Source organism: Pseudorasbora parva, chromosome 21 (assembly GCF_024679245.1).
Source record: "Pseudorasbora parva isolate DD20220531a chromosome 21, ASM2467924v1, whole genome shotgun sequence".
NCBI classification, from domain to species: domain Eukaryota; kingdom Metazoa; phylum Chordata; class Actinopteri; order Cypriniformes; family Gobionidae; genus Pseudorasbora; species Pseudorasbora parva.
This window is the reverse complement of record NC_090192.1, coordinates 10,325,360-10,338,989: the sequence shown is the minus strand read 5'-3', so window position 1 is coordinate 10,338,989 and position 13,630 is coordinate 10,325,360. Positions and strand designations below refer to the sequence as shown.

At 40.9% G+C, this 13,630-nt stretch overlaps 1 protein-coding gene across 1 annotated transcript in view; it reads left to right on the top strand.

Annotated features, from left to right (window-relative positions):
- The window catches only part of slc4a1b (solute carrier family 4 member 1b (Diego blood group)), a 38,574-nt gene extending 31,136 nt beyond the window's left edge, over positions 1-7,438 (top strand). The window contains exons 13-19 of the mRNA XM_067429331.1: positions 371-619; positions 2,143-2,232; positions 2,372-2,538; positions 5,059-5,300; positions 5,399-5,568; positions 5,684-5,857; positions 7,067-7,438. Coding sequence (XP_067285432.1) covers positions 371-619; positions 2,143-2,232; positions 2,372-2,538; positions 5,059-5,300; positions 5,399-5,568; positions 5,684-5,857; positions 7,067-7,147 — 1,173 coding nt within the window. The 3' untranslated portion in view covers positions 7,148-7,438. The remainder of the gene's footprint in view (positions 1-370; positions 620-2,142; positions 2,233-2,371; positions 2,539-5,058; positions 5,301-5,398; positions 5,569-5,683; positions 5,858-7,066) is intronic.
- The last annotated feature ends 6,192 nt before the right edge of the window (positions 7,439-13,630 follow it).

Genomic DNA, 13,630 nt, shown 5'->3' with positions numbered 1-13,630 from the left:
CATTCCTTGTCTAAGCTTGAGCAGCTACTGAACTTTTACCTTGGGCTTGTAATAACCACTTAGCAAGTTGTTACCACCCAGAACACCATCACACAACCACTTAATGCAACCAAGCAGAACAGCTGTGTGCTTACATCCACTCACAACACCCTGGCAACACCCTAGCAACCACCCATAGCATTGAGCCACTGAGTTTACATGGACAAGCATGATTCACTTAATTTTTATATCACAAATGTGTTCCCTAATTTGTCGCAGCTAATAGTAGCAAACACAGCAAGCATAGTTGTGAGGATACTCACTCAAGAAATTACTATACTATAATATTGTACAATAATATACCTTTGTCTTTTTTTATCCTTCATTCTAGGTTTTCAAAGAACACCCTCTTATCCTGAACTATGAACATCTAAACAATACAGTTGAGGACCCTTGGCACTCAGTTGTCAACTATCAGAGACTCCTGGACAATGCTACAGGAAATGTATCTGTCGTGAGAAGCGTTCAACACCAGCCTTATCCCAACACTGCTCTTCTGTCCATGTGTCTCATGTTTGGCTGTTTCTCCATTGCATACTACCTACGCATGTTCAAGAATGGCACATTCCTGCCAGGCAAGGTAAATAGATTCTTCAATATTGTGTTCAAAATAGGATAACTTGACTGTTTTTAGCAGTCTTCGGATTGCACCAGGTGTTTGTTAGTTCTCAATTTAAATTAGGACATAAAGTTGCACTAGAGGCTTAGTAACTATAAGCTAGTGTACTCTGTACTTAATTTGGTGTACAGACTTAATTTGAGTGTAGCTAGCAGGTGGTAAGCTTTCCAAAAATTGAGCAGTCCCGTAATATGACATTTATCATCAGTGATTCAACAGCAGCCTTGAAATTCGCAAGCAGAAGTTGTGTTGAAACCCTGTGAAGTTGAGTTTATCCTACACAGAAAAAAAGGGTGTCAAAATTGTACCTTTAGGGGTACAACAGCTTGTTGCTGGGGCAGTACCCTTAAAATGACATCTGTGTACCATTTTTACCACAAAAAGGTTCATAGTAGTACCTTAAGGTACACATTTGTACTCAAAGGTACTAATATGCAACTTTCAGGAGTAAAAAAAGGTACAAAGATGTAATTTTAAGGGTACTGCCCCAGCGACAAGCTGTTGTACCCCTAAAGGTACAATTTTGGCACCCTTTTTTTCTTTGTGTATGGTTATGCTTATGGTTAATCTGAACTTCTTTTGCCTCACTTAACTAACGGGAAAAAATAAATTACCATTGAAGTACAACACTTAATCATGAAATAATATAATAGGTATTTTTACATGTAAAGCACGTTCTGAAGCTTTACTTTAAATGAATAAGACACAATAAATACTGATGCAAAAAAACATTATTATGATTGATTTTACATGGCATGCACATCACAGTGTTGCACACAGAGGGTTTGTCATCAAGAGCCGCAAGTCATTTATTCACAGTGTTCTCTCTCTCCTAAAATGTAAATGTGTGTAAATTTCAACATTATCACACATCTAGGACTGAAGTGTGTGAGGTAAAATATGAGTTTTTTGATGAAATCCAATCAATCTGCTGTTTTATTCCAACTATTAAGGCTCGTTTACACCAAGAATGATAACTATAATGATAACTATATTAGAATATAATATTACATAATACACTATTAGCATCCACACCAACGCATGATAATGTTCTGTATATTATAAGCATGTCATCTGCTTGAGGTCTTTAAAGCGGGATGAATTCTGATTGGCTGTCAATATTTTTATCGTTCATCAGCTCAGGAAAAAAAAATGTTTTGAAAGTGATTCCAAATCTTATTTTTAATTTTTCTTTATAAAAATGTTTTTAAATCTCTATCTTTACCATTATCCTTATAGTTATCATCCTTAGTGTGAACGGGCCTTTACTCCTGGTTGGAGACTTGGAGACTGTAAATATTTAGTTTATTTGTAGTTACTTTAATGGTTTAATGAAAAAAATATTAAGTAGCGTGTAAGTTGTAACTCACTGCCCATTTACATCGTAACTAGACTAAGTTGTAACATGCACACAGCTGGTGCAACCTGCCCCTGGTTGTCCATTGAGTAGGTTCCATTAAAGTAAAGATCTGTTTGATTCATAGATTCGACGTTTGCTCGGCGACTTTGGAGTACCCATTGCAATTTTCCTCATGGTTGCTATCGATATCAATATTGAAGATACATACACTCAGGTATGTTTGCTATTTACTATTTGTGAATATTATTTAATTCCTTGGAATTTAATAATATTCACTAATAAAGGGCACCAATTCAGATCTAGTCCTATAAAGTTACTGTCTTGACCTCTCTGACCTTTTACTTGTGTCACAGAAACTGGTGGTGCCTAAGGGTCTTCAGGTGTCCAACCCTAAGATGCGGGGCTGGATAATCAACCCTATGGGTGAACACAAGCCCTTCCCTGTGTGGATGATCTTCGCCTCTGTTGTTCCAGCTATGTTGGTCTTTATCCTCATCTTCCTTGAGTCTCAGATCACCACGTGAGTGATGTTTTCTGGGAAATATGATTTGGGACAATAAATTTCCCCGTTAATTGCTCTAATGAAATGTTCTGTCCTCACTGAAATGAAAATGCTGCACATACTAAGATACACTATACATTATAAATAATTAAGATCAATGGAATCTTCCCAATGCACAAAAGGTTTTTATAGTAAAAAAAAAACTTCAGCAATTAAAATCTTCAAAAACTATTCTTCACACTAATTGTGCCTTTAAAATTAATCTTTGATCACCAAAATTACATGTTTAAATGTTTATTCATGTATAAAAAATGTCTCCATGCTTTAAAATAGCTTGAATGCAAATCTACACCCTTGCTTAATTTTATATGCGGAACCATGAATATGCAAATTAGTCCCGCCTCTACTCGATTACACAAGCTCGGAATACCAGACACACTTGGTCAACTTTACTGTTGTAAATGCTGCATAATGGCAAGTGGAAATACTTTAAAGGGATCCCCTGGTGTTGAGACTTGTATGGCTTAATATAACATAAATGATGTCTCTTACTGAATTATGTAGTAGAAAACCCATGAAAGATCTACGTTATTTTAAAAATCGATTTTATATTTGGACCATGGGCGGCGCCATTTTGTTTGCGTTCTAGGTTGATGACGTAGAGTGGTTGAACTCCTCAATCAGCTGGCATTACCCGTAGCTATTTTTACCACAACGCAACTCGAAAATTGTTTCAGAGTTAAACAAAACCAATGAATTGCTTTGTAATTGTACTTGAAACACACTCAAACATACATGTGCACACAAACTCACCTACACAAGTCACAAACAGATCGGCGGGCGCGCACACGACAGGCTCTGTTTCAATCGAGATGTTGGGCTGCTCAGTCTCCACGACAGGGGCTGAATCCGAAATCGACCCTATACCCTGAAATAGGGCATTATTTGAAGGGACGGCCATTTGTAGTGTTGTCCGACACCATAGTGGACATGTTCGAGTGCAGTCATTCAGTCTCACGTTCACCGCAATAAAGAGTGTACAGCCGATTTACAAACAGCTGTCCGACTTCACGCACCCAAACATACATGTGCACACAAACTCTCTCTCTCACACAGACTCACACACACCCCAACAGATCGGCGCGAACACACACACACACACACACACCCCAACAGATCGGCGCGAACACACACACACACCCCAACAGATCGGCGCGAACACACACACACACACACGCACGCACTGCGTGCGCGCATACATAACCCTCAATCTATTCCCTGTGTTGATCCTAGATAGACTGTTGATAGTAGATTAACTGTAATGCCTAATGTGAGCAGCAGAGGGAAATATCTAGGTAGGACGATGGGATAAAGTAACGTGAGGAAGAGAGGCAGGATGTTTTGGTGATGATGCATGCGATTGAGACAGAGCAGTCTGTCAGTGTGTGTGTGCGCGCCCGCCGATCTGTTTGTGACTTGTGTAGGTGAGTTTGTGTGCACATGTATGTTTGAGTGTGTTTTAAGTACAATTACAAAGCAATTCATTTGTTTTGTTTAACTCTGAAACAATTTTCGAGTTGCGTTGTGGTAAAAATAGCAACGGGTAACGCCAGCTGATTGAGGAGTTCAACCACTCTACGTCATCAACCTAGAACGCAAACAAAATGGCGCCGCCCATGGTCCAAATATAAAATCGATTTTTTAAATAACGTAGATCTTTCATGGGTTTTCTACTACATAATTCAGTAAGAGACATCATTTATGTTATATTAAGCCATACAAGTCTCAACACCATGGGATCCCTTTAATTTAATTCAGCCATATATGTTTAATCCAGAAACTGATTCAGAAGAAGTGGAAGTGCAAACTATATAGGGTCGTCGCACATTTTATGTATTGGCTCTCTACCACGTCGGACACATAATGGTAATTAATATGAGTTGCCTTTTGTTTGACTACGTTATTAAATAGCTATGTGTTGCTAATGTTATACAAACCATGTTGAAGTGTACAATCGAGTTGTTCATGAGAACAGTTTGTGTTTTTGTGATGGACCTGGATCAGTAACACGGATTCTGCCATAGTTGTTGCCTTGGTCACCTATGTTTGGGGCGGAGCTATCAAAATAGGGACGAGACCCATTTGGGGGTCGGGGCTTGTTTGTTTTGGTAATTTTAAATAACAACAACGATTACCAGAAAGCACTTACCCCACCTTTAACAACATTAAAAACTTGATTTTTTTTAAGGTTCTTTGGGGAACCCAAAATTGTTCTTCATGGTGAAAACCCCTCTTTGGAACCTTTATTTTAAGAGTGCAACATGAAGTAAACAGTTATATGGAGCAGTATTACGCAGTGGGACAGAAATTGAAAGTGACTGGTTGGGTTAGTGGATGACCCTTGCTACTGGAAATGAAAAATTCTACCAACACTTTCAAAAGAACATAAAAATAGAACAAAAATATCTCTTTGTATAATAATGTGCTATGCTAATATATTTATAAATGGATCTTTTCTCTTGTCTCTCATTTTTCAAGACTAATTGTGAGTAAACCAGAGAGAAAAATGGTCAAAGGTTCTGGCTTCCACATGGATCTTCTTATCCTGGTGAGCATGGGAGGTCTGGGAGCCATATTTGGCGTTCCTTGGTTGAGTGCCGCAACCGTACGATCCGTATCTCATGCCAATGCCCTGACTGTCATGAGCAAGGGCCCAAAACCTGAGATCGAGAAGGTTCTGGAACAGAGAGTCAGTGGAGTAGTAGTTGCTTTGCTTGTCGGTATGTTGAAATACGTCTAACGTTCTTCTAAACCTGGTTCTTACAGAACTATACTTCCTGGAGCTACATTAACATTTTCTTTGTCTGTCTGTTTGCAGGTCTTTCAATCCTCATGGAGCCCATTCTAAAAATGATTCCTATTACGGCTCTGTTCGGAATCTTCCTCTACATGGGAATCACATCCCTCAGTGGGATTCAACTTTGGGATCGAATGCTGCTCCTCCTTATTCCCAAAAAGTATCACCCCGATGAACCCTATGCTACAAGAGTATGTACTACCATCATTACTCTTTTGGAATACTTTGCATTATGATTTCTCTTTTTAAATGTTAAATTCTCAAGGTTGGTTTCTTTTTTCATGGGGTCTCTGTCTCCCTCTGCAGGTCAGCACCAGTAGGATGCACGTGTTCACTGCGATCCAGATCGTGTGTCTGGCAGTCCTGTGGATGGTGAAATCAAGCCCTGTGTCACTGGCTCTACCTTTCATCCTGATACTCACCATCCCTCTGCGCATGTTCATGACCGGACGACTTTTCACTGAACAAGAAATGAAATGTGTAAGTGGCGCACTGACAGTCAGAGACAACAAAAAAGGGTTTATTGCAAGTTGGAAACATAAAGTACTTTGAACTTACCATTACGTTTTCGTGATATTCAGGTTTTCTAAATCTTAATTGTTAAAGAACAGTGCATCTTAAAAGAACAGTTTTCCCTAAAATGAAAATTTGATCTCTGTGGAATATTTTTAAGAATCTTCCTGCAGATATTTTCATACAGTTCATACAACAACTTTTCTTAGGGACCGCAGCTCCAAAGAAAATAACAAATGATCACCTAAAAAGCACCCTACTAGTCCATTTGACTTACATGCTATAATAATTCAAGTCCTCACTTATTGTCCACTCAACAAATATTAAAATATGTACCTTTGCTGGCTCACACTTCTGATTCAGTTTTAGCCCAATTAAATGGATTCAAACAGGTAAAAGGACATTGGCCATTTTAAGTACTCTAACCATGTATTAAAGTTTTTTTAGGTTTTTTTTTTAAATATGTTTTGAGGGAGTTACATATCTGTCATGATCCATCAACGGTATAAAAAATATTCAATATAACATGTTTTTAAAAAATTTATTAAGACCAAATGTTATGAATATATAAAAGAACATTAAATAACAACAACAATAGAGAGGACATTTGAAAAACATATTCTAGGTCTCGAAACGTCGTGACCTGTCATAACGTCAACTGAATGGGAACTCGTTTTATTTGAAAACAATTAAAACCAGTATCATAATTAGTCTCACTTGATTACCTTCTTCCACCAATTAAAACTATTAATAAAATAATTATGAAATGTATATAACATAAGTATATGCCTAGTATACACTTATATAACCTAATAAATAAATATACACTGTAAGCATTAAAATTAATGATCAAATATGAAGAATTTAATATTGCTGATTAATAAAACTATTCAAGTGTAAATCATAATTTTAACTAAAAAATGCAAAATAAGGTGGAATCTTATATTGTCCCAATAGGCCCAATATGACGTTTTGGCGCATGACGTCCACTGAAGTGGACAGATGTATTTTCTGTCACAGAAAAAAATAAACAAGCAAAATATTATTAAAATTTGGGTAAAAGCTGAAATATATGACATGAGGTTGAGTAAATAATGACAACATTTTAATTATTAGGTGAACTATCCATTTAACATATCTTAATAATTTTTATTGTACTTTGTATCATCAATATAGCTTGACGGTGATGATTCCAAGGCAACATTTGAAGAGGAGCCAGGAGTGGATATGTATTCCGAATCTCAGATGCCATTATAGATCCTTTTAACAATCAACTTTTCATGTCAACAGAATTAGAGTGCAGCCAACACATGAAAATAATTTTTGACAAAATTATGCCCAATCAATTTCATTTTACTGGTGTATGTGTTTTTTCTGTCTGTAAAGTATCATATTGGTCTATTACAGTTCATACAAGATGGAATGTCATCATGACATTCAAAATTTAAATGTACATACAAGTGCCTTTTATAACTTTTGCAATAGATTATGAAGGTATTTAAAATGCACATAGGACCAGGTCCAGCACATCACACATATAAGCTTGTGTCCCTAAATAAAGAAATTATTAATGTAAGTCTTTTTTACAACTACTTTGTCTTGTTGGAGGATGATTATTTCTTAAAGAATGTGTATTTTATGCTGTCAGAGATATAGTAGATCTATATTAAATAAATAAAAACATGTACAAGCTTATTTAAAAAGATAAAACAGCCAATGTGACAATGCATAAAAGTGCTGTATTTGAAGAAAATAAAAAAAAATCAGAGCATCACTAAACCTGCAGCTCTTGTGGGGTGTTCCCAGTTTACAGTGGTAAACTGGTGACAGGGACATGGGTGGCCAAGGCTCATTGATGCACGTGGGGAGGGAAGGTTGGCCCATGTGGTCCAATCAAACAGACAAGCTACTGTGGATCAAATTGCTCAAGAAGTTAATGCTTGTTCTGATAGAAAGGTGTCAGAATACACAGTTCATCACAGTTTACTGCACCAGCCAGGGTGCCCATTCTGACCCCTTTCCACCGCCAAAAGCACAACAAAGGGCATGCGAGCTGGACCAATGCCATGGAGCAATGGAAGGAGGTGGCCAGGGGAATATGGAAGTAAAACTGTGCCACTGGATTTTGAATTCTAATTTTTAGCACTGAATTTTTTTACATCGAATTTTTAACACTGAATTTTATTTTGCATCTAAATCAGACTTTGAATTTTAAAAGCCATCGAATTTCTAGCTCTATTTTCGCTCCATTGGTCATGTGACGCTGAAACAGGAAGGCGGGGAAGTTCACTTCAGGTGAGCTCCAGAGCTCAGCAGCATGGCTGAGAACACACACGATGGCGCTTCGGTGAGTTTACTCATGACCAATGGAGCGTAAATGATTGGCTGGATGTTGGATGATTTGATACAGGGATCGATTGCTTCTCCTTGGTTACCCAGATGTTGACTCTGAATATTTTTACACTGAATTTTTTGAGACGTTGAATTATTTTACACTAAATCTTTTGAGACATTATTTTTTTTTTACACTGAATCTTTTGAGACGTTGAATTTTTTTACACTGAGTCTTTTGAGACGTTGAATTTCTTTTTACACTGAATTTTTTTAAAACATTGAAAAAATGTCATAGGCAAAAAAAACAGAGCTAGAAATTCGATGGCTTTTAAAATTCAAAGTCTGATTTAGATGCAAAATAAAATTCAGTGTTAAAAATTCGATGTAAAAAAATTCAGTGCTAAAAATTAGAATTCAAAATCCAGTGGCACAGTTTTACTTCCATAGGGGAACACATGGCACCAGGATGCACTATGGGAAGAAGACAAGCCAGTGGAGCCAGTGTAATGCTTTGGGCAATGTTTTGCTGAGAAACATTGGGTCCTGCCATCCCTGTACAGGTCCTTCTCAAAAAAAATAGCATATGTGATAAAAGTTCATTATTTTCCAAAATGTAAGGATAAAAATTTAATTTTCATATATTTTAGATTAATTGCACACCAACTGAAATATTTCAGGTCTTGTTTTAATACTGATGATTTTGGCATACAGCTCATGAAAACCCAAAATTCCTATCAAAAAATTAGGATATCATGAAAAGGTTCTTTAAAGTTAACGAGCTATTAACCTAATCATCTGAATCAACTAATTAACTCTAAACACCTGCAAAAGATTCCTGAGGCTTTTAAAAACTCCCAGCCTGGTTCATTACTCAGAACCGCAATCATGGGTACGACTGCCGACCCGACTGCTGTCCAGAAGGCCATCATTGACACTCTCAAGCAAGAGGGTAAGACACAGAAAGAAATTTCTGAACGAATAGGCTGTTCCCAGAGTGCTGTATCAAGGCACATCAGTGGGAAGTCTGTAGGAAGGAAAAAGTGTGGCAAAAAACGCTGCACAACGAGAAGAGGTGACCGGACCCTGAGGAAGATTGTGGAGAAGGACCGATTCCAGACCTTGGGGGTCCTGCGGAAGCTGTGGACTGAGTCTGGAGTAGAAACATCCAGAGCCACCGTGCACAGGCGTGTGCAGGAAATGGGCTACAAGTGCCGCATTCCCCAGGTCAAGCCACTTTTGAACCAGAAACAGCGGCAGAAGCGCCTGACCTGGGCTACACAGAAGCAGCACTGGACTGTTGCTCAAATTTTGCATGTCATTCGGAAATCAAGGTGCCAGAGTCTGGAGGAAGACTGGGGAGAAGGAAATGCCAAAATGCCTGAAGTCCAGTGTCAAGTACCCGCAGTCAGTGATGGTCGGGGGTGCCATGTCAGCTGCTGGTGTTGGTCCCTGTGTGTTTTATCAAGGGCAGGGTCAATGCAGCTAGCTATCAGGAGATTTTGGAGCACTTCATGCTTCCATCTGCTGAAAAGCTTTATGGTGATGAAGATTTCGTTTTTCAGCACGACCTGGCACCTGCTCACAGTGCCAAAACCACTGGTAAATGGTTTACTGACCATGGTATTACTGTGCTCAATTGGCCTGCCAACTCTCCTGACCTGAACCCCATAGAGAATCTGTGGGAAATCGTGAAGAGAAAGTTGTGAGACGCAAGACCCAACACTCTGGATGAGCTTAAGGCCGCTATCGAAGCATCCTGGGCCTCCATAACACCTCAGCAGTGCCACAGGCTGATCGCCTCCATGCCACGCCGCATTGAAGCAGTCATTTCTGCAAAAGGATTCCCGACCAAGTATTGAGTGCATAACTTGAGTGCATAACACTTTTCTTTTATTGGTCCTATCTAATTTTTTTAGATATGAATTTTGGGTTTTCATGAGCTGTATGCAAAATCATCAGTATAAAACAATAAAAGACCTGAAATATTTCAGTTGGTGTGCAATGAATCTAAAATATATGAAAGTTTAATTTTTATCATCACATTATGGAAAATAATGAACTTTTATCACATATGCTAATTTTTTTAGATGGACCTGTACACCCTTTCATGGAAATGTTCCCTGGTGGCTGTGGCCTCTTCCATGCCTTGACAGGTCAGGGTTGTTTTGGCAGCAAAAGAGGACCAACACAATATTGGTAGTTGGTCATAATGTGATGTCTGATTATTGTGTAAATTCTGCTAATGCTACATAATATGCATTGTAGTTTGTTGTTTTGCTATTGTCCCCATAAACATTTTTGAGCTTATACAGTTACCAAATGTCAACACAGCCTTGGAATGGTTAACAATTCAGATGAATCTCTTCACTCACACTAACAAAATATTGTTTTTTTTTTGTTTTGTTTTGTTTTAAAAAAACACAACTTTCAGGAGTGTATGGTTGTAAGAACTATACAAATCTGGGCAGAGTTCTCTGATGATCAATAATCTTTAAGAGCTTTAACCTAATATGTTGTATGTACCATATATGCAGAATTGTCAAACATTAATGATAAACCACATTCTATAATAATAAAAAATAATTGCTAAATACTAGCGGATATAGATTCATAAATATGAATTAATATGGTTACAGACTCACAGCAGTTTACTTGCTTGAGTCTAGGGTGTTCATGGACCGAATTCAACCGTTCCAGGCTTTCAGCTTTTAGATAAATCACTAACGTTAGGCAAGATTTCATATAACAAAGCAAAACGTACTCGGTTACTTTCGTAACCTCGGTTCCCTGAGAGAGAGGAACGAGTATTACGTATGGGAAAAACTCCTTTTCTCGAGAATATGAAGCAAAACTTTAATAAAGGTATCCATGTAAAGCGCAGTGCCGCTGAACGGCCATAGCTCAGCGCGAGGAGCGCTCTGATTGGCCGGGCCACGGCAACTGCAGGAACCTATGGTGAGGCGGCTGAGAGGAACGAGCCAATGAAAGCCCTAATTTCGCCATAGGTGTCAGGTTTTTAGATCGACTGAAGCGATACCTGAGAAGCATAAACACGGCACGGAACGTAATACTCGTTCCTCTCTCTCAGGGAACCGAGGTTACGAAAGTAACCGAGTACGTTCCCTTTCGAGAGAGGTTCCTCGTATTACGTATGGGAACACAATGTAAAGCGCCGTGTGTGCTGACTGACCCAGTATGCCCAAAGCACATGTAAATAACCCCCGAGACACCGAAGAGGCGGCTATAAGGGGGATGAAGAACCGGAAGAGTCGGTTCGTTTGAACGGCTGATCGGACATAGTCGGATCTTATGATAAATGAAAGTGCTTAAGGACTGATGTGTACAGGCCAAAACTAAAGGCAATCTGTTTACCAGGGTCAAGATAGAGCCTAGATGGAGAGAAGCCCTGCTTGTAGAGCTGGAACCTCCAATTTATAGAATCTGATAAAAGTGGACGGAGAGGCCCAGCCTGCCGCCGCACAGATATCTTCCAGAGAAATGCCACACGACCAAGCCCAAGATGAGGCCATGCCTCTAGTGGAGTGGGCTTTAACGCCTATAGGGCAAGTCAGGTTTTTAGACTCATATGCCAGCGAGATCGCGTCCACTATCCAGTGTGAGAGTCTTTGCTTCGTGACAGCACAACCTTTAGTGCGGCCGCCGAAGCAGACAAACAGCTGGTCCGACTGCCTGAAGGGGGAGGAGCGCTCCAGATACAGTCTCAAAGCTCTGACCGGGCAGAGTAGATTCGCGTCCTGTTCACCCTGAGATGCGGGTAAAGGAAGCAGAGTAATAACCTGTGCTCTAAAAGGGGTAGAAAGCACTTTGGGTATAAAACCATGTCTCGGTTTAAGAACAACTTTGGAGTTGCTGGGCCCGAACTCGAGACAGGACGGACTCACTGAGAGTGCGTGTAAGTCACTCACACGTTTATCCGAGGCCAGAGCCAGCAGAAACGCGGTTTTGAGTGATAAAAGCTTTATGGTCGCGGTCTGGAGAGGCTCAAAGGGGGGACCCTTCATAGCGTCTAGAACCACCGCGAGGTCCCAAATAGGAACCGAGGGGGGGCGAGGGGGGTTCAATCTCCTGGCCCCTTTAAGAAAACGTACAATGAGCTCACTTTTCCCTAGTGAATGTCCCGCAACCTGAGCGTGGTTAGCTGCTATGGCGGCGACATAAACTTTGAGCGTGGAGGGGGAACGACCCACATCCAGTAGCTCTTGGAGAAAAGCGAGCACTTCTGTTGTTTCGCATGAGCGTGCGTCGATATTTCGGACGGCACACCAGTTAGAAAACACTGACCACTTCAGAGTATAGAGCCGCCTCGTCGAGGGGGCTCTAGCTTCCGCTATAGTGTTCATAACTCTGTCAGAGAGGTTTCCCGATACCAGTTGATGGGCCATACGTGGAGGGCCCATAGTTCGGGACTGGGATGCCAGATCCCCCCCTTCGCCTGCGTGAGGAGGTCTTTCCTCAGCGGAATGGGCCATGGGGCTGTGTCTGACAGCTGGATCAGATCGGAGAACCACGTTCGGTTCCTCCAGAGCGGGGCTATTAAAAGCATCGCGGATGCTGTCTCCCTGATTTTCTTGATGGTTTGTGGTAGCATCGCGATTGGGGGGAAAGCATATAGCGGGAGGCTGGGCCAGACATGGGCCAGGGCATCCCTGCGTTTGGAGAAAAATATTGGGCAGTGAGTGTTGTCTTCTGAGGCGAAGAGATCCACTTTCGCTCTGCCGAAGGTGTTCCAAATTAAGAGAACCGTTTGCGGGTGAAGAGACCAGTCCCCTGGGGGAATGGTTCCCCTGGATAACATATCCGGACCCACATTCAGAATACCTGGCACGTGAGCCGCCCTCAGGGAGCTCAGGTTGTGCTCTGCCCATAAAAGGAGATGCTTCGCCATGCGGTGAAGGGAATATGATCTCAGGCCGCCCTGGCGATTTATGTACGCTACCACCGACATGTTGTCTGAACGAACCAAGACGTGGTGGTTCTTTATATGTGGAAGGAAAGCTCTCAGCGATAAGGCGACCGCTTTCATCTCTAGACAGTTTATGTGCAGCCGCTTTTCTGTTTCTGCCCACAGGCCAGAGATCGGCTTGCCCTCGTGCAGGGCTCCCCACCCCCGAGTGGAGGCATCTGTCGAGACCACTTTCAACTTCGTAACCGTGCCCATAAGCACGCCCCTCCGATACCACTCTGTCCTCGTCCAGAAAGCCAAAGTTTTGACAACGCTGTGGCTCACTTTGACGGGAAAACGGCCCCATTTCCATGCATAAGGAGGGACACGGGCGCGTAGCCAACGCTGGAGGGGGCGCATGTGTAGCAGTCCCAGCCTGAGCACTGACGATGCCGAGGCCATAAGGCCGAGCATTCTCTGAAAGTGTTTCAGGGGAACGCGAG